General features: G+C 41.1%; 1 protein-coding gene and 1 long non-coding RNA gene across 14 annotated transcripts in view; one reads left to right on the plus strand and one right to left on the minus strand.

The window, feature by feature from the left end:
* Positions 1 to 302: 302 nt before the first annotated feature.
* On the plus strand, positions 303 to 6,492 carry LOC102156844. Its single transcript, XR_005378747.1, has 3 exons — positions 303 to 390; positions 714 to 820; positions 5,595 to 6,492. It is a non-coding gene; the product is annotated as an uncharacterized LOC102156844 (long non-coding RNA).
* The window catches only part of DOCK10 (dedicator of cytokinesis 10), a 260,328-nt gene continuing 240,807 nt past the window's right edge, over positions 915 to 20,435 (minus strand). For 3 of the 13 annotated variants that reach the window (XM_038573971.1, XM_038573967.1, XM_038573972.1), the window contains exons 49-56: positions 19,863 to 19,985; positions 19,613 to 19,726; positions 12,010 to 12,156; positions 9,628 to 9,838; positions 8,244 to 8,434; positions 6,061 to 6,161; positions 5,772 to 5,910; positions 915 to 1,662 (exon numbers count right to left, since the gene is read on the minus strand). In XM_038573971.1, coding sequence (XP_038429899.1) covers positions 1,546 to 1,662; positions 5,772 to 5,910; positions 6,061 to 6,161; positions 8,244 to 8,434; positions 9,628 to 9,838; positions 12,010 to 12,156; positions 19,613 to 19,726; positions 19,863 to 19,985 — 1,143 coding nt within the window. In that variant the 3' untranslated portion in view covers positions 915 to 1,545. Of the gene's footprint in view, positions 1,663 to 4,379; positions 4,456 to 4,489; positions 5,911 to 6,060; positions 6,162 to 8,243; positions 8,435 to 9,627; positions 9,839 to 12,009; positions 12,157 to 17,890; positions 17,897 to 19,612; positions 19,727 to 19,862; positions 19,986 to 20,435 lie in introns of those variants that run through there. The other 10 variants (XM_038573962.1, XM_038573959.1, XM_038573965.1 and 7 more) reach the window with 8 other exon arrangements.

Raw genomic sequence — 20,435 nt, forward strand, 5'->3', positions numbered from 1 at the left:
CTTAAAATATGTTTCCTAAGCCCTACCTTCTTTGTGGCCTTCTGTGGACACTGGCCAATGGACTTTTGAAGGGGAAAATGAACTCAGCCAGTCTCCAATGGGAGGCTGGACCTTTGGAATGGCTGCTGAGGGTGAATATAACATGGTATTTCCAAGCTTGCCTTCTTCATCTGGAGGCAGCTCAGTTCAGCTGCACTGCTGCCCATGTTGGCTGGGGTAGGAGGTGGTAGGGGTAGAGAGGTGGAATGTGTTAGCAATTCCCAAACATGCCTCAACACCAGTCACAATTCAGCTAGGATGAGCTCATAATGCTGTAGTAATAAACAATCCCTGAATCCTGGGATATTCATGTAATCGAATGTACCTCTTACTCACTCAACGTTTGACAAGGTTAGTGGGGAATGGTGTGTGTGTGTGTGTGTGCTCACTGTGGTCACTTGGGGACTCAAGCTGATGGAGGCTTCATTTCTATGTGACTGCTTCAGAAACAGGATTGAGCAGAGCCACTCACTGGCTTTTAAGTATCTGCCTGAAAATGACACGTCACTTCTGCTCACATTTCAAAGGCAAGTGACATGGTCACTTCTAAATTCAAAAGAGGCAGGAACATGCAATCCTACCCCAAGTTTATAGAGTATGGAGATGGAATATGTGTGAAGAGCCCTATGAAATACCACAACTCTCAAGATTCTGATTCATTCTGTCTTCCCCAGTCATTCCAGCAATGTCAATTTGGAAAGCTCTGGCCCGTCTAGTTGATCTTTGGAGGACCTGCCCAGCTGAGGGTTGAGTCCTTTTCCTGACTTTTTGAAGAGGCACCGTAAGTAGTGAGTGTAGGATTGCATTCGACAGACTTCCAGTCTGATGAACCACTTTTAAGTAGCAACTCACCCATTCTTCAAGAGGGAACCAAATGCAAAGTAATTGTATTTTTTATTTCTATTAACAACAAAATACTTACATAATTTCACATCCCATTGCTTTTAAGAGCACATATATTACAAATAAAGGAACTCCACAAACTTTAAAGATTAGTATTTATCAACATTTTTGTACACATACACAAATATTTTAATATAATGGTATCTGAAATGTTATTCATATAATTTTAGCACTGCCATAAGTATTAACTAAAAAGGTTCTTTTAAATTTGGTAAAAACCATATATTTTACAATCTTCTATTTACATTTGAAATATGCTTAAATGTTACAAAAACATTCACTTTGACCTTTAAAATATGTGTACTAGGACTTGGTATTGAACATATTGTAACTGACAGCAAACTTAGGGTTTGCTTTTGAGCTACACATTCATTGGAATTTCATGGCAAATATTCAGCTTGGCTTGATCAACGCTGCTCAAGAAAAAAAACTCATAAGAAATGTGCAATACCGGAGGCTGGCAAAATTCTCAAGCTAGCGAGGTAAAAAAAAATTATTAACACTATAAAAATTTCAAATAAATTAAATCTTTCTCTTCCCCAAGACGAGCTGCAAAATTCAGAAGGTTCCCTTTGAGGTGCATCTGATGTAGCAGACCTCCCCTCAAACCTCGTCACTAGGTGAGATAGAGACCGTGGGCAGAGCTGGAGGCGCCCTGCTAACTACTGGGGGGCAGGTTCGCTCCGCTCCGCGCTTTGATGGGTCGTCCCTGCACATAATCTTGACAGGACAAAACACAACACGACAAAAAACAATTAAAATAGAGAGATTCATGTTAATATTGCCAAGCGCAAAATTAAAACCCAGAACAGTGCTTTTTTTCTTCCCCAAAAGGACACTGCGAGTTTTTGAAAATGAGCTTATCAGAGCAGTTCTGGAATTTTTTTTTCCAAGCCCATGTCATTAAGCATTTTGGCAAGATTTAAGATAGCTTCCCAATACTCTTCAACTATCAGATATAAGTCTATTTATAATGACTTTACGATTGTACCCAATCATAAGGTGATTGGAATTTTCTGGCAAATTCCAAAATTTTATGTTATTCTGAAGGTTTTTATGATTTATACTGTCAAAATGCCAACAAAGGGAAACATCTGAAAGCTCACTTAAATGAATGCTTGCGTTGAATGGAAATATAATAAAGAAATACACCTGGACCTGATTTTGCTTTGAAAATAATATTAATGTGAGTAAATAATACCTTCCTGTCAGATCTGTGCAAATAATGATATGTAAATACGATAGCAACAGGAGAAACCCCAGGCACTTCTAAAATGGACTGCCTGGTAAAGAAGAGACTTCACGAATATTCCAAATTTCTAGTTACGAAGCTTTTCCCACTTACTTCACATATTGTTATGGTTTAGCTTTAACCCTCTTCCAAGACAGATTAACACTTCTGTCTGCACAGAGCACCAAGCATCTCGTATCCTATACTGCCAATAAATTCTCCTTAGGATCAATGCCACAAGTTCTGCTTAAATAAATCAGTTAATAATGTGTCCATAGAGTATCTGAAACTCCCAGAGCAATATGTCTTTGCATCTTGCCTGCTTGGCACCATAGCAGAGTGGATCTGTTCCCTTCTCTGTATTTTATACTTGAGATTCATTACTGCCATTGAATTCACCATGCTATCATCCTCAGTGCTGAAAGAGACTCCAAAGGAGCATCTTATATTAATGTTTCATCCACTTACACGTATCACTTTGGCCTCCAACAAAGGAGGCTTTTAGGTTTTTTGGCTACTTATAAAATAGTGTGGCATTCTGGCTGCCTATAAAGATAGTTCTTGTCCACCTGTCACTTTAGCGACCCAAAGTATTTCATCTCAACATCTCAATTTTATACACTAGCATCCACTTGATTCTATTGCTTCTCTTTCCTTATACAGAATTTTCTTTCACTAAGTAGGTGGTTTCAGGATATCCTGTCAGCTAAGACTTTTCTGGACACTTTCAGACTGAATTGCATAATTAATTGTATTTCTGGTTTTTTTTCTTTTTTCTTTCTATGTCTGTAGATTCTAACACTATTTGTATTTTTAAAAGCTCAGTGGTAGAATTTGTCTCCGCACTGTAACTACGTATGTAACTTTTTCCAGAACATGTCATGAGTATAAAGGTATGTGAATGTATTCATGTATTACAGATTATGGCTTGTTCATGTGTTATAAGATTATGCTAAAATTCTACTGCTCTCCTCTCAACTAGAGTTTGAACCCAATCATTATGACCAGATGCCTTTTCATTAAAAAAAAAAATTGAGAAAAGAAGCAAACAATTTTTTGTTGTTGTAAATCTGAGCTGGAATAAATACCCATTAAAAAAATACTAAGGACTTTGCATATCTTAACCATTGGCTAGCTGTTTCTGATTTCAGAAAATTATTCCTTACAACCGACAAATAACACTTATCAATGGTTGTCATGAAATTGGCCAATTTTGCTCTAGATAACTTAGAGTTTTGCTAAGGACGCTTTACACTTATGATTGATGATTATTAACTAGTTTCTCCTCTGGGATCTCTTTTACAGAGCTAGAAGTTAATACTTTGTCTTCATTTTAATCTAGGTGGAAATGTAGAATGCCTATATAATAGAGTAAGTCATTTTTAAGGAAAACTTTTTTTGACGGTATCATGTATGTTGTAGTCATTTACCATACATAAATAACAATATGAGAAATCCCCAGGACCAAGAGAAAATTTATCTTTCCTGCCGACAGATCTGTTTCTTTTACCGAATAATAAGATCTGTGCAATCCATCCATTTCTTTTCTTTGCATCAGTTTTCAGGAAGCACAAAGTCAAACTTTGTTTCTTTGAGTAAGGTTTCCTGGAAAAAAATTATTTTTCTCTCCTCTTAATCAGCTGCTTCTTATCTTTGTTTTGTTGTTGCAATTTGAGGTATACTGAATCCTTGTTTTGAATACAATTAAACTCAAATATATTTTATAAATTGGTAGAGTATGAATGTTCTTTTTAAAAGCTAAGTTGCTGGGGCATCTGTTTGGCTCAGTCAGTAGAGCATGCAACTCTCAATCACAAGACTGTGAGTTCAAGTTCCATGTTGGGCATGGAGCCTACTTAAAAAAAAGTAAAAGCTAAGCTTTTAACTTTAATTGGTAAGCTTTTTTTTATATTGACTTATTTTTTAAAAAGATTTTATTTATTTATTCATGAGAGACACAGAAAGAGGCAGAGACATAGGCAGAGGGAGAAGCAGACTCCCTATGGGGAAATGCTCAACCACTGAGCCACCCAGGTGCCCCATATCAACTTATCTTGAAATGAAAATAAAGTTGTTCTAGTTATACAAACACTCAGAGAACACTAGCCATTATGAAGGTGTCTGGGGGGATGTGAACAATTAGGAAGAGCAAGGAAGACCAGAAGGCCACAAAGGACAGTGTAGACATAAGGAAAGAAAAACATACCACTTTTGCTTATAGTACTGAGGGAAATACTAGACACAGAGGAACAGAAGCTGTACAGACACGGACCGCGACACAGCTGCCAGGAAAAAAAGAGAAAAGCATTTTTTGCCCAAAGTTTCAAGGCAATTCAATTGCAATTGATAGTTGGATGCAACTTATAGTTGGAATGCAATTTATAGTTGGAAACAAGCATTTCTTCACTACCTTTTCCAGCTTTAAGATCCACTGCTTGTTCTTTTTGTTTCACCCTCAGATTTATGATTACCCCATGCAATCAAGGCACCTCTCTTGAGTTTTTAATTCCCATCACCCTTTAATAGTCTCAAATCACTAATAATAATCCCTCATTGAGGAATTCTATCCAGGGAGATTAATGATCTCCAACATAAGTCAATTAACCAGTTTCTTTCCCTAGCTACTTTGGAGAGTTTAAAATGTGTGTAAAAGGAGATGGAAAAGAAGAAAAAAAGAAACATATGAGAAATGCACTTAGAAGAAAATATTCATGCGTTACATTTCATGCTTTGTGAATTGTGTTGCTAGCGCTAAACCATTTAAAGAAATGAAGGAGAGCTAATTTTTATTGAGTGGCTACTATGCATGGGGCACTGTTAGGAGATTATTCAAATTTTCCTGTCAATTATCCTGTAAAGGGCACATCTAACTCCTGGAGGAGACCATGAATAAGAAGATGTCCAGGTCGAGTGTGAGGGTTGATGGATGCTGAGAAGCCAAAGGGTAGCACTTGACTTTCGACCTCTTGATTCTCTGTATCTCAAAAAGTACTGTGATTAACGAATATCCTGATTTTGTGCACAGCCTTATGGAACATGCTGGATGCATGGATGACGTGCTGGTGGGGTAGAGGATTAAGTTTTACCCAATTCTGCACGTCATCAGGAATTTCCAGGCTCTGTAGATGCAGTCTCCACCTTAAAAAGTCACCACCCTAGACCTGGCGTTCTTCTTAGTACAGAGACTCCTGGTGGCAGGACTGTGGAACTCTACCCCACAGCCAGGGAGGAGTTGTGAGGTCCTAAATCAGGGGTGACAGGTGCAGCAGCAAACCTAGTGGAATGTCACCCAATATTCTTTGTCTAATGGGTTCCATCTATTCTCAAAAGCCAACAGCTCATATGGTTTGGATGAACATATCTGAAAACTTTGGAAATTACCTGGGTTCTCACCTTTTCTGTTTTTTTTTTTCCCCTATAGATTTTCCCCCAACCTGCTCTCCGCTTTGAGAGGCAAGGGGCGTTGTGCATGGAGGAGTGAGCAACTCAGTGCCGTGGTGTTCATGTAAAAGAGACATTTACAGTCCTTTTGGCACTGGGAATATAATGGCCAGTTTCTAGGAACTGGCAGCTTGGGCCGCCTCAAACCAAGTCTTACCTGCTCATTCATGATTGTGGAGAGTTCGCTGAGCATGTCCTTATAATGCGACCGCAGCTCTTCCTGGTACTCCAGCTGATCCTCCTTGATGAGCCGCTCATTCACGTCGAGGGCCTGCCCACACGCATCTGCAAATTGCCTTCAGAGACAGCAAGAAGCAAATTACCAGCTAGCCCTAGAAACTGGCTGCTCAAGGTCAGGCTGCTGAGAGACTGCCACCTGCAAGAGGTTTGGTCAGGTGGCTCCTGCCCAAGGGAGCTCTAGAACATTCCAACAAAGAAAAACTTACCTGAAGATTTCCTTCAAAAGTTTTACTTGGTTGTCAGGGTATCTCTTTGCATTGGTCTCTTCAAGAAAAGCTCGCGCATAGGCCATTGGCCCAGCATTAACCTAATGGGGAGAAGAGAATTGGTTGAGGGCGATCCCATTTCCTCCTTGGATGGTGCCTTCTCCAGAGCTGAAGGAGTAGCACCAATCACTCAGCACCCAAATCCTCTCACAGAGCCTGTCTTTATCTGCTGTCCCTCAACTCAGTGGTCAGTAAGCTCCTGAAGGAGGCATCTGAGTGCTGCACTTCACGGCCACCCCTTTTCAAACTGTCACTTGCCCATTGTTTCACATTTTCATCTGCACTCGGCTTGCAACGTTACATTCTTAATATCTTTGGAAACTAGGCTCATTTTCATTTACTGAAATAAATTTAATTTTAACATCCATGGAATCAAATGTTTGACGTGCTGCTTATTTTTTTTTGTCTATTCAGATTAAAGTAGACACTTAACTATTAATAACAGACATTCAGGGGTGGCAGTGGTGATACACGCGCCACCCTGGGAAAGGCTGTTTGACTGTATTCCTTGACAGTCCGGCCCAGACTGTGGTCGGAGGAAGCATTTATCAGATTTGCTGAATGAATGCACAATGCCAGGTCCTATTCACGCTCCGACACATGGGAGTAGGCTCACACTCGTGGAGGAGTCTACGGTCTTTAGTATTTCTCATCTACTGTGACTGTGGGGCTTGGAAGGCATAGGGTCACAGAAGAAGGAAGCAAGTACTGTACTTGAGCTGTCTTCAGATGCCCTGCCAGGGACTGCCAGCATGTAGAATGAGCAAACATTACGGATACTCTCCTTTGCTTCTCCAGATCCAATGTCCACGTTCCTCAACACAGCTATGTTCTGAGGGAAGCTGGCCCATTTGGAGAATAGCAATGTTTCTTTGGCCTTCTGGCTTTAAAAGATTTATTATTATTACTATTTTGAGTCGGCCATGGGGGACACAGATGAGAGGTAGTCAGGGAAGAGGTGAGCGGGTCAATATCAGGATCAGCACGACTGATTTTTCCTTTTGCCTTGGGCTCCAGTGTAGTCCCACCTGGCATGGTTACTGGCCTGCCTTTACTTAAAATGTTAACACTTGGTTCATTATAAACTTTTGGCATTATTTTGTATTTTAAAAAAATACTGCATTAATATTATTTTATCTTGCGTGCTAAGCTTTTTTTTTTTAAGATTTTTAATTATTTATTCATGAGAGACACAGAGAGAGAGGCACAGACATAGGAAGAAGGAGAAGCAGGCTCCTCACAGGGAGCCTGGCGTGGGACTTGATCCCAGGACCCCAAGATCATGCCCTGAGCCGAAGGCAGATGCTCAACTGCTGAGCCACCCGGGTGCCCTGGGTGCTGAGTTTTTTGATGCCCACTTAAATTTTGTACCCAAGGTGAGTGCCTCACCCGGCTTTCCCCAATCCTAGCTGGTCAGGGGGCTGTTCTGGCCCTGGGGTTTCCTCCTTGAGAATCCTCTGTCTAGCAGCTGCATGGCTGTCTGTCTCACCTGCTTGCTGTCCCAGCTTTCTCTCTGCTTCCATTCACTCTTCTCTCCCCTCACTCTTCAGATCTAGGGGCTAACAGCCCCCTCAGTATTGCAAGCTCCTGAGACCGTCTTGTTGGTTTTCCTAAATACTGCTTATACTTTTAGAAATAGTCTGTTTGTTATATTTTCTTTAATTACCCACTGTGAACAGGCCATCTGCTTCCTCTCAGGCCTCTGACAGTCAAATAAATACCAGCACACATCTTATGAATTAATAAACATTAAAAAAATTGTTTTGAACACTTTCATAAGGCTCTCACTGGCAGATATTTATGAGAGGGCCACGTTTATTAACCATTAGTCACTTCATTTGTTAGATTTTAGAATACAAAACGTAGCTTATCCAGAGAAGATGGGAGAGGAGGATTGAGGAAGAAGAAATTTTACTTTGGCTAAAATTAAAAAAGGTTTATTTCCTCGTGTTTGGCATCATCGATGTTTTTACAATGAAACAAAATTTTTAAAGTCTCAGATGAAGTTTCTGGATGGTATCACAAACCGAAAATTGTCTCTTCTACCTTTTGTAAAAAATTTCTAGGGTGTTGTATATCAGGTTCCACTGGCCCTGTGCGTCGCTGCTCAGGACAATGCCTACCTTCACGCTGACACTTCCTTGGACTTTGAGCTGCAGTCTGATCATGTCCACTTCCTCCATTGTGCAAAGCTGATTAAGCTCAGACACTTTCTTGGACATCTCATCAATCGCCACTTCAATAGGATTCAGTTCTGTGCTCGATTGGCTTATGACTTGTATTCTCTTCTTCACGTAGGGGAACAGGTGACTTGCTGCACAGAAGCAATGCAAGAGAGATAAAAATTAAGGGTTAGTGAAGAGTCCAGGGTACCCCCGAAGGTCCAGACGATCGTGTATCATTTTTTTTGCACACAGCATCTTCCACCTGCACGATTTCTGTAAATGTGGGTTATTTTTCCTCTGGTGTCTCATATCTCTTAGCTTTTGGCCCAGCTACTATTGCCTGGCTTGCTCTTGCACGCTTGGCTAGCCAACAAGTCCTCATTTTGTGGGCTGGATTAAGGTCTTTCGAGTCTCTGAACACTGAAAAGATGATAGTTGCCCCACAACTTAAAATTCAAATAAAGACTATACTAAACCACACTAAAGAATGCTTCAATATATACTCAAAATAGCATATATTATAATAGTTTTGTTCTAATTGTTTTTTTTTAATGATAAAAGTTCTGGAAAAGTTTACCAAAGATGAATGTTTCCTATAATCCGGGTCTCTGTGATTCATGCATCTTTCGAGAAATCCAGGACTACTCATCTCTCAAGATTCGTCCAGAATACCCTTGCTCCTCTTTCTCCTTGACCTGCCTTAGGGGCCCCTGTCCTGTGCATTCCCACTTTCTTTCTCCTGCTATGCCCACCTGGATTTCTGGCTTTACTTGGCTTTTTCCTACCAGAGCATGAACACCTTGAGAGCCACAATTGTGGTCCTTTTATTTAAGTTCCCAGAAGAGTGCTCAGCACCTAGCAGGCACTCATCGAATGTGTGTTGAATAACTGAAAAGATGACTAGCTCATAGAATAGATCTAGATGGTACGAGAAGGGATGTAGGGGGGTCATTCGCTGCATTTAGTTTATAGATGAGGAGTCTGAATCCAGAGTGGTGTAAAATCTGGCCCCCAAGCACACAATTCTGCGAACTGCTAACCCCGAAGTACCTGGGGACAGGCTCAGGGAGAGAGCAGGGGAAGGTTGGGAGTGCCTTTCCCAGGGCACTGACACCACCATGATCTTTACGGCCTTAATGCTTAGGGGGACCAGGTGCATAAAGTAACTCTGGACAATGCCTCTTCTGGTTGATTTCCCGAGGGAGGGGAAATTGCACCCCCCAAACATTTCTAGTTTAGCAGGTACCAGGTACTTGTCTGCAGGCCTGAAATGCCTCGAGATCCATGGAGCCCCCCAAATAGAGGGGTCTGCATGGCAGCCAGCGGCAGGCCCGGCACTTACTGGTCAGGACGGTGCGCCGCTTGCACTGCTCCTCCACCCCGCCGTGCTTCTTGCCCGACAGCGTAAAGGGCGTCTCAAACACGAAGCGGTTAATGTTGTGGTGCATTTCGAAATCTGTCTTCCGGTCCTCTATTTCCTTTTCCTCAAAGAACGGTGTGACATAGGTCACCTGGATGTAGGCATATTTGGGGTCCAGATCCTTGGGGTTTACCTGCATTAACACATTATGGTCCAGGAAGGCGTGGTGAGCTACAGGTGCTCCTGAGAGCAAGCGGGAAGCTCTGCATTCCACCAACCGGCATCCCGAGGGGCCCAACCCTGACCCCTTGGGGATAAATAGGCCATCCTATCATTTCAGAGCTGGGTGAACTGAAACCACAGGACAAGTAAGTGGATGGCCCGTGGTCGAGCAGCCAGATGGTGGACCGGATGGAGCCAGCCCTCCAAGTAGCTGAGGTTTTCCCAAACCTAAGTACCTGGCTATGGCATATCGTTTCATCTTTGATTTTCTTTCTCTTCTGCAATGAATGTCCCCGCTTGTCTAAAATACAAGCTTCTTAAGAGTAGAAATATATCTCTTTGTCCACCTACAATTTAGCCATGTAACTAGACTAGGCCCATGGGCTCTGGGCTTATAATGTGGAAGGAGGTTCTTGGCCTGTTGAGTGGATTCACTGATTCACTGATCTCATGATTGCAAATGTTTTCATTTTCAGTTACTCCAGTTCCTTCTCTTATCTGCAGTAAATCATCCTATATAGTTTCTTTCCTAATTCTGCTGTGGTGACTAAGCTTCTCAAACAGCAGCGGAGGCAGGCAGGAGGTCCCAAGAACAGCCAGGGAATGGCTCTTGCTGTTTTTCAGGGTTGAAGGAGATGATTCTTGGACTCTTTTCTAATGATCTCTGGAAGAATTTTCAAACTTCCTCCAGCTTTCTCCATCTGTTTACCCACGCGCTGCCTATCCAATTCCAGAGATTCGAGGAAGCTCAAGAACTTCTTTGTAATGCGCCTAAAAATTACACTGTAACATGAGTATAATTGTAACCACTTTGCAGATTAAAAAAAAAAAAAGGAGATTCAGAGTGACCCCCCTGTTTCTCCAAGAGGGATCACCAGCTGGTAGGCGGTACTGCGGTAGAATGAAGACTCCAGTTGTCTCACACCACATTCAACATTTTTCTCATCCCACTAGAGCTCTGTCTATGCATCCTATTTAGGAGAGCCACTATGAGGGTGGTTCCAGTTCTGTCCACCTTCATGGGGAAGGGAATTGTACCTTCCCAGCTAAGGGGGAGAACGAGGAGCACATGGTAAGAACTTCTGCCCAGACCCAGCAGTCTCAGGCCCAGACCCCTCCAAATACCAGTTATGTATAAGAGGACAGAGGAATAAAGGCCTTTTCTTTTGTGGCCCAGTAGCGGCCTGTACACTTGGGCACAAACCAGCTTTTCCGGCTCCCTTGCTCTGCCATTCTCTTCTATCCAACCTGTATTTCTAAGACCTGTCACTCTAAACACAGCTCCCTGCCTTCATTCCTCCCTGGCATCACCTGCGCTGGGCTTCTCAGAACGCCCTCTGCTTCCAGCAAACACCTTCTCACTCTGCAATTCCCAGATCAGACATTCTTCCTCCATGAAGCATTGCCCAGCCAAGAGTGAGCTGTTCAGGGGGCCCTGAGCTTTCTCAGTGTGGCTTGGGCCAAGTCTCCCATGGTACTTCATTGGACTCTATTTAATGAACTGTCTATATGTATCCTTCTCTTCTTAACCCCCTGTGAACTGTGGGACTCCATGTGTCCCAGCTTCTAACTCTGGGCCTGGCATGTAGTAGGTGCTTAATAAAAGTTGGCTAAATGAATGAGAGCATATGAGAAGAATCTGAGTAATCTAATCTGAGGATGTAAGCATTTGCTTCATGGAGCCAGGAGGCGGTTAAATGGATGTTCACAGGTTAATACAATGTAATCAGCAAGTCCGCCACTGTCACAGAGGGCAGATTTCAAAATTGGCATGACTAAAAGACCTCCATGCCTGAATAAATATGTTTTGCTGTTTCCTCCAACTCCACCATTGGGCTCAATCACTTTAACCTTAGATTGCTGTTCAAATGCAAATAACCTAGGGCAGAAGTAGAGAATTTGGTAAATTGTTTCTAAGATTACCTAAAAGTTACTTGAATAAACATGGATAATGTTATTGACAAAAACAAAAAACAAACAAAAACCAAAAACACTAATCAGCCAGCCAATAAACAAGTAAAACATCCAAAATAGTTGAGGTGGTTTACTTTGCACAGTCAAGCAGAAAATGAAAACTTTAACAAATATAGTTGAAAAAAAAGTTAACTCTTCACATTTGCACGGATACTTATTTTTCTTTACCTTGTTGGAATCCTGGATTATCTTCACATTGTCTGCTCCAAATTTATCTGCATAGAGCTTGAGCAGTCTCTGGGAAATCTCTGAGAGGCCCGTCAGCTTAGGCTCTTTATAAATGTACTCTTTACCTTCCTCTTCTTCAAAAAAGCCCTATGGAAGAACATAACAAACCACCAACTTTATTAGGGAACTTGAATTGCAAAGCACAAGCAAAACAAAAACTCTTTACTTAAACAATACATCCAGTCTTTCGTTGTCATCCAAGCCATTGCTTAGCACCCTATAGAATTCACAATCAGAGAAAATGTCAAGTAAAGAAAACAAAATATCATGTTAGAATCTGTCTTGAATGAAACATTCCCTACCAGGCTAAAGAGCCTTATGAGATAATCTCACACATATTTTCTCTGTAGAAATCAATGGATAAGACCTGCTTGCATATATTTTGGGAGAAGAATGCCCTCATGTGGCAGCTTGGGGAAGGACATAAAGTCTGGAGTAATTTTTGGCTTTTTAAATAAGATCTTCAAGCCTTTGAAACTAGCATAGGAAACTCTGCATGCCACTCACAGGTATCTAAAGATATGCTTCTCGCATCGTGTTAGATACAAACCCATAATACTTTGGATCATTGTCATAGCAGAAATGACATCTGGTATGCTCCCAAGTACTGCTATTTTAAAAATAACTGTAATATGTCTTAAGAGGCCTGATGCAACCATATGCAATTTCATCACTCGGTTTACTCTACTAATAGATCTTTTACATTCTTGCAAGGCTATTTTGGAAATAGTAACCACGCCATCATTCTTATGTCATTGGGACAAGTAGATTTTAGCCTCTATTAATTGTAGTTATCTGATTTGAAACCAGGAGGAAGGGAAGATTCTGTTATTTGAGGATAACTCAGTGAGGCAATCTCCAAAACTCCTTCTTTTTTGAAGAGACATAGAAGCCTCTTTCCTGTGGAATACACATGACCTCAGACTACTAGATTAAGACAGGAGTTAAGAACCCAAGCATATACAGGTTTCTCCTGATTGCAGAAAACAGCTTATGAAAACAGCTTGCAAGGGCCATGTGAAGATACTGGAGGTCAGAATCTTAGCTGTACTTTTTTTTGTCTAAAAAAGATATTGATTATATGTAAAAAAAAAAAAAAAGAAAGAAAAAAAAAGAAAAAGAAAGGAAAGAAAAGAAAAAAACCCCACCATGCATAAAGTGCTCTAAGGCTGTCTTCTTGGCTAATGGGAGTGACCTAAGAATAATGATCAAGATGCACATCTGTATGGGGCTTTATACTTGCAAAGCACTGTCCTCCAGGGAAGCCTGACCCCTGTGAGCAGTGTGCTTTACCTCATGGGTGGGCTGCTACTGAAGACCACTGAACAAGGCACGTTTGCCAGCAGAGTTCTTTCTTGTCAAGCAGATAATTGCCTGTTTCCTTGTGCATTTCCTGAAATAGACTTTGGGCTTTTTTTTTTTTTTTAAGATTTTATTTATCTATTCATGAGAAACGGAGGCAGAAACATAGGCAGAGGGAGAAGCAGGCTCCTCACAGGGAGCCTGATGGGGGACTCGATCCCAGAACCCCAGGATCACGAGCCAAAGACAGACGCTTAACTGCTCAGCCACCCAGGTGTCCCAACTTTGGGCTTTTTAAAGGCAGAGAAGCATCTTTGTTCAACAGTGCACATTCAGGGTTTAACAGGGTGCCTGGTCGTTAGGGGAGCTTCACTCTACATTTGTCGAATGAATAAACACATGAGTGAAATAGTTCTCAGAGGGCATACATCTTAAAAGGATATATTTGCACCAGGTGTAACTGGAAAAGATTCCACGGATTTTCAAGAGGTTTTTATTTTATGATTTCCTTGCACGTGTTCAAGACCAAATACAGCTGAATGTATGCGTTTCCTGACCCCGAGCTGCTAGAAGAGGGGCTTCGAGTGTCGAAAGCATGAAAAGCAGCTCGCTGTCACTCCTCAAGGTTTGGTAGGGGTAAGTGAGGTCTGGCTCGGTTCCCTCGTGACTTCCAGCCTGCCATGATTTCTCTGTTGTCGTCTTTGTGAAGATTTGTCTGATTCAAGGTCAGAAGTTAGTGGCTGAAACTGACAGACTGACACATCAGAGAGCCACGGCTCCTGAGGCCATCAGCCAGAACCCACTCAGGGCAAGAGCTGCAGCAACATTTACAACTTCCTTTTCAATAGGAAAAATGTCTCTAAGTTCCAGGAAAAAGATTTTCTCACCATACTGAAAACGAGCACAAAGAGGCATTTCACTGCGAATTTTTTCCTCTAACAAATTTCTGATTCTAGGGGGAGTGGGAAAGGAGAGGTGGGAAGCAGGATTTTCTTGTCATTACCATGACCATGTGGCCTTGGCCGTGACCTGTGACTTTCTTTCATCTCTGCTCCTTGATTTGGGGGATGGGAAACAGTAGAGGCTCAGAAATCTAGGGGGAGGCCCTAGGAACAGTGCCTGGCACACAATAGGCCCTTGGTGTTGATTAGCTGTGATGAGGAGGATAGCAATAATAAAGAACATTCTGTGTCAGTAGAGCAATTTGAGCTTGGCTAACATGCAGAGAAACAGCTTAACTGAGTTTTGAGTGCTTAAAAATACACACCTTCAGCTTCTCTTGCATCAAAACTACAACTTTCCTTATTATAAAAGGTCTATGGATGTTGATTTCAATATTTTGGTGCGTGATTCATCAGAAAGAAATTGTGATTATTTATTTATATACCTTGGAAATATCAACCTGGTGGGACTATTTTCTAAAGTACATAGAAAGGAGCTGGAATAGCAGAATTAAAAGTTTAATCAGCTGTCTTCCAGGGATCGTGTAAGAGCTTTTGGAGTCAGGTCAATGGCAATTCTGAAAATATTTGGAATCTGTGCCTACCTTTTACCAAGGGAAATTATCAAAGCATAGGCCACTGAGCCACAGGGCATTGTTTTAAGGAAGTTTTCAATTTCAGCTCTGTCTATGAAATAAATGATTTATAAGTAGGGACTCAGGTGACAAAATTCCAGTGTTTCTCTTGTTTTAGCCCCAAGGTTATGAGAGGACTGCATTTCAAGGCAACAGGAAATGTGCAATTCCCTTGCGAGTTCAGTTTTCTAAATGTCATTGTACAATGTGATAAATGTTCTGATCAATCGTTGTTAGGAAATGGCACATATTCTAGTTAAACAAGGACTTTGAATCAGTAGAGTTAATATGCATGGATTATGGAACTTGAAGACAATAGATGATGATAAAAATGCACTTCAGTAAACTGACAACTAAAACCATTGACTCTTTGACTCCTTCTTAGATGTTTTTGCAAGTTCTTGCAATGCCCTTGAGTCATTATTGGGATGTCAAACATAAGTGCCTGTGCCATTATACTTAAGTAATTTGAAACTCACAAACAAAGGAATGCATTCAAAGAGGAATCTTGTACATAAATATGGGTCAGAAAGTATTAATAATGGGCTAAAAACTAAGAGAAGCTACAAGAATGCAGAGAAATATTTTTCATATAAATAGAATCCTTTCTTCCTATACATATTTTGTATAATTGTATGTATTAAAATGCACATATTTTATATCAATGACTTTCACATAAGTGGGAAGCCAGAGGATGTATCAGAACCCAGAATGGAGGAGATTTTTCAAACTACACGTGCATCTTCCCTCCTCCCCTTAATCTCTTTTCTTTCAAGATTCTGAGATAGATCTACAACCATGTAGGCGTGAATGAAAATCATGGATCTATATTCTTTGGTCAAGAGAAGAAAATTGCCCCCAGCCTTTCATTTATTCATTCTGAGAGCATCTGTTGGTTTAAATTATGCAATGGGCATTCACTTGCTTCCTTACATGCTAAATATCAGAGTCTAAGCATTTCATTGATTACAGCTGATGTTCGATCACTACTGCTGTTTCATTACTCTGGAAATGAATACTTCAGGGACACTTTGGAGGGTGCTTTATATAGGCTGCTCTGTGTAAAATTTCCAGTCAGTGATGCCAGGTGTCACATTAGAAAACTCATGCTATGTAAGACTTGCATTTTTAAAGCTTCTGCCATGAAGTAACAGTTTCCAACTTGTTTTCTATTGCCTGGCTCACTGCAGACAAAATATGAACTACTCTAGTCAACACTATGTAATGAAAGTGCTATCCACATGGAACACTAAAATATTTACCCAAGGGCCTTGAGGAGGCAAAGAGCCCACTGCATATTATATTGCCATAATCTTTCTAGCATGATTGCAAGACATGCCAATTTAGATATTAAAAGATAATTTTACAGAGACATAAAGAACCATCATGAAAAAGAAATTATTTCTGGCCATGGGGATTATGCTAATCAAGTAGTTAAGAGTTTATCTTAGATCTTTGGAACCTTCATTCTGCACATGTCCAGGGAAATGTTCAAAACTAGTTGGTATTTTTTTATCATCCAGTGTAAAGTGATGTGCACTGTCTGCTCCTGTTGAATATTATAGTTCACTTCACACTATCCATGTGGTGTCCTGGGACAGGTATTTGAATTTCACTTGACAGCCAAGGCTCTAAATTGCTGTATATCTAAGATCCCCATTAGTTTTTGTTCAGACAGCTGGGGTTTGAGCTTATAAAGTTCCTGCGTGGGCAGGTACTCAGGTCTGCAGATTTAACAGAACACTTTTAAGCTTAGGTTGGAATTTTTAATCAAAGACAATTGAGAATGCTGGCAGCACACACATACAAAAAATAAATAAATAAAGCCAGGTGTGCAATCATCACACGTTATTGAGAAATCTGCAAAAAGAACAAAATTAGGTCATTTGAAAGCATCTTTTCCCAGTTCTTCCCCTTTGACCCCCTCAGTCTATTTAGTACAAGGGTTTTCAAGTATTCTTTTAGTAGGTGAGTTAAGGACCCATGACCCCCATTTTACAAATGAAGGTAGAAAATACTGGTATGGACATAGGGAGGGCTTATAGAATTACAAAAAAGTATTTAGCGGTCAGAGGAGCAGAGCTGAATGTGGACAATGTGTGGATAATGCAAGAATTTGTTTTTCCAGCTTAATCAGCAATAATTATGTTAGACTATGGTGATTCACTTTTGTAGGTAAAAAAAATGACTGAATATAGGCACTTCTACATGGGTTACATAAGGAAGAGAATTCTTTTGTGTCACAGAGCTCTAGGTGCTGGTATGTTATTTCTGCCTCTGCTGGCTTTCCAGAATTTCTTATATCACTTCTTCCTGCTTCTTAGGAGACTTAAGCTGCCCTAGTGGGTCAAGATTTGGTCCACTGGGCATCTTCCGTGTTGAGCATTAAGACCATCATCTCTGAGAATGCTCAGAGCTCCCCACCACAGAGAGCCCTGTTTCTCCACAATACTTAATGTGGAAAGAAACAAGGTCCTTTCAAGAACCTCGGAATGTGCCCATCAATGGCCAGCACTCCAACTTCTAGAACTCTGACCACCATGCCCTTCTTCATCAGCTGCAATTCACAGTGGTCTGAAATGAGCAGAAAAACACTCATAGTAGGCCTACTCTACACATACTGCATGTATGTGGTGCTCATATTTATCTGGGTGTGGGCACAAGTGTATGTGTGCTTATGAAGGTTTTTAAACTACATTTACCTTTCTGTGGAATGATAACATATGTGAAAAATAAATGATACATTTTTGTAATTCAGATAACTGGAATAAACAAAATTTAGTTCAAGAAAGGCAGGGTGACTCCAAAATGAATGGAAGCTGGATTATCTCACCTTTGTACCAAATGTTGAGTTGCACAAAAAAAGTTAACGTTCAGTTAAAACCATACGGAGGGAGGTGTGAGAATTATTAGAGCATGCAAATGGAGAGAGAGATAACTTACCACAGCCTGGAACCATCAAGACCAAAAGAAGAAAAGAGTAAACATGCGCATTAAAACCCGGTAGGAAAGCAGCAGGGTTTGTTTCTACCTGTTTAGCATCCCTGTATCAGATATGGGCTGGAGAAACCGTCAGGTAGGCAATCTCGTTTTCAAGACCAGACCATCATGGCAGCTTATTACTTCTGAATTGGAAGAATTGTCTGAAGGACTGTAGCTTTGAAACTTGGTTAGCTGAGGACACATCCTGTATGTCACTTCTCTGCTCCTCAGTTAGCCCACAGCTACTCCCTGAAAACCCTGGCCTTTCCCCTGCAATCTCTCAATGCCCACATTCCCTTTCCAGTGGGGTGTTTTGCCATTTGTCTTGCTATTGTTTCACCATGGTCAAAAATGGCTTAATTTCTTCACAGTGTTCAAGATAGCATCCCTTATCTGTCTTCTTCTCCCCTGTGGAGACTTCCACATTTTCTCCCTGCAACGTTCACCATCACTTCAAATAGTTCGGATTCTTTTCCTGGGACCCTACACATGTCGACATTTAGGTCTCTACCTGTGGACCATTTCCACCAGCTTTGTCTCTCTCTGCAATCCTGATGATGCTGGGCAGGGAGGAAAATCTGAGTTGGATAATTTAGAGTAAGTGGCTAATGGGTGACACTTCCCTTTCTAGGTAGAGAGGAGCTTATCTTTATTAATTCAGAAGTTAGTTTTTCAGCTGCCTTTGGGGATTAGGGGGAAATGGATGTTCTTCAAGGGACTTTAATAGGAAACAGTCTAGAATGACCATACTGGATTTGACTTGTTCAGCCACAGCCTTCAAAGAATCTGAGGAGGAAAAGAATCTGTTGGCAACACTGCCTTATGTGGGGGGGGGGGGGGGAGGGAACGAAGGAAAATGAGAGGGCAGAGTCATTCCAACTCTGAAAATAAAAGAATGGAATGTTCTCCCACACAAGTCAGAGTCCGAGGTATGCCCGCTGCAATATAATGGTGTCATAAGCCTTCTTGAAAAGAAGTGGGATGGTGCCTGGGTTTGCTCCAATGAAAGCTCTGCTCAGAAACATTCACAATTAATATAGATTATGTTCACTTAATTTTCCAGCTAATGGTATGGCTCACTAATATTATTCATCTGGTTCGCTGCTAAAGTTTCAGGAAGCTGGGAAAGATAACTCAACAGTTATATTGACCTACAATACGGGTGGGGGGTGGATAACACATGGTGTTCTTCCTGGAATCAGTGGTAGTCTAGAAGGAGAAGGAAAGAAAATGCGTGATTGTAAAAGACTCATGGCTTTGACATGGTGGAGGCCTTAGAAATTCTTTATTTCCCAGGATGCTATGGATTTCATTTCTCAAAACATGTTCAATTTCATTTCATCTTAACATATGATGGGAAAAGTATAATCAGATATTTTAGGTTAAATGGAAGGAAGAGGATGCTGAAAAAGAAATGCTCTCCTTTCAAAGAGTTAGAAAGCACTGGTTTAACTTGATCTGTATTAAGACCCATGGATTTCTCTGTCCATCTGTTCCATTCACTACATTCCCGTGGACAAACACACAACCCTCACATCCAGAAAAAAACCCTCCAATATACCCAGACACACCCACGTCCTCTCAATCCCGTGGCAGATGGAGTTGGATGTCTTATAGAAAATGAAAGACAAAGTTTCCTTGTTTCACAGAATTTAGAGGCCATGTTGCTTCTGGTGAACTTACCTGCCCATAAAATGCTACACGATAGTAGCGACCAAACAGCCGCTTTTCGGAGTTCACCACCTCTGCAACTTTGAGGTATGATCGATGAATGTCGTAGTAGAGCTCTGATAATTTCTGAAACCATAAATCAAAGGGTTTCATGAAGGTGATGCTGACATGAAAAACAGGGCATTTCCGATTTAAAAATTGTAAGTAATTCATCCACTTAAAGCAGGCTGTTTTAACCAATGTCTGGCTTCAGAAAACATACCTTGAAGTCTCTCTGCTTCTCAAAGACAGCAATGATGGGTTTGTTGACATCAGCGATGAGTTCGTATCGCTCAGACTTCCAAAGAAACTCCACACACATGTAGAGTTGCTCTACCAGGATATGCTGCAATCGCCCAATTCAAGATGAGATCTTACATGATTGTGTAAACAGGGTGTATACACATTGTGATTCAGATTACTAGGTCCTCTAAGGACCTTATTTTCTCATTTGGCACCTTTAAGTCCCATCAATGCCAAGATCCAGTGCAAAAGTCTGGAGAGCTTTCATATATGTCCCATCCATCTGCGTTCCCACCATGGTCACTTAAAAAGTTGCTCTCATTGCCTAGATTTATAGTGGTTGGGTCTTAGACTGGCTCCTCTCCACCCTGAAAAAAGTTTGTCCTTAAGATTCTAAACTCTTTGAAAATCAGGATTATGTCTTATTTATCGTTGTCCTCCACCCTTAATTCAATGTCTCACATATACTAATGGTTAAATATTCAACTGCGGGTGCCTGGGTGGCTCAGTCGGTTAAGTGTCTATCTTTGGCTCAGGTCATGATCTCTCTGGA

Source organism: Canis lupus, chromosome 25, assembly GCF_011100685.1.
Source record: "Canis lupus familiaris isolate Mischka breed German Shepherd chromosome 25, alternate assembly UU_Cfam_GSD_1.0, whole genome shotgun sequence".
In the NCBI taxonomy this organism is placed as follows: domain Eukaryota; kingdom Metazoa; phylum Chordata; class Mammalia; order Carnivora; family Canidae; genus Canis; species Canis lupus.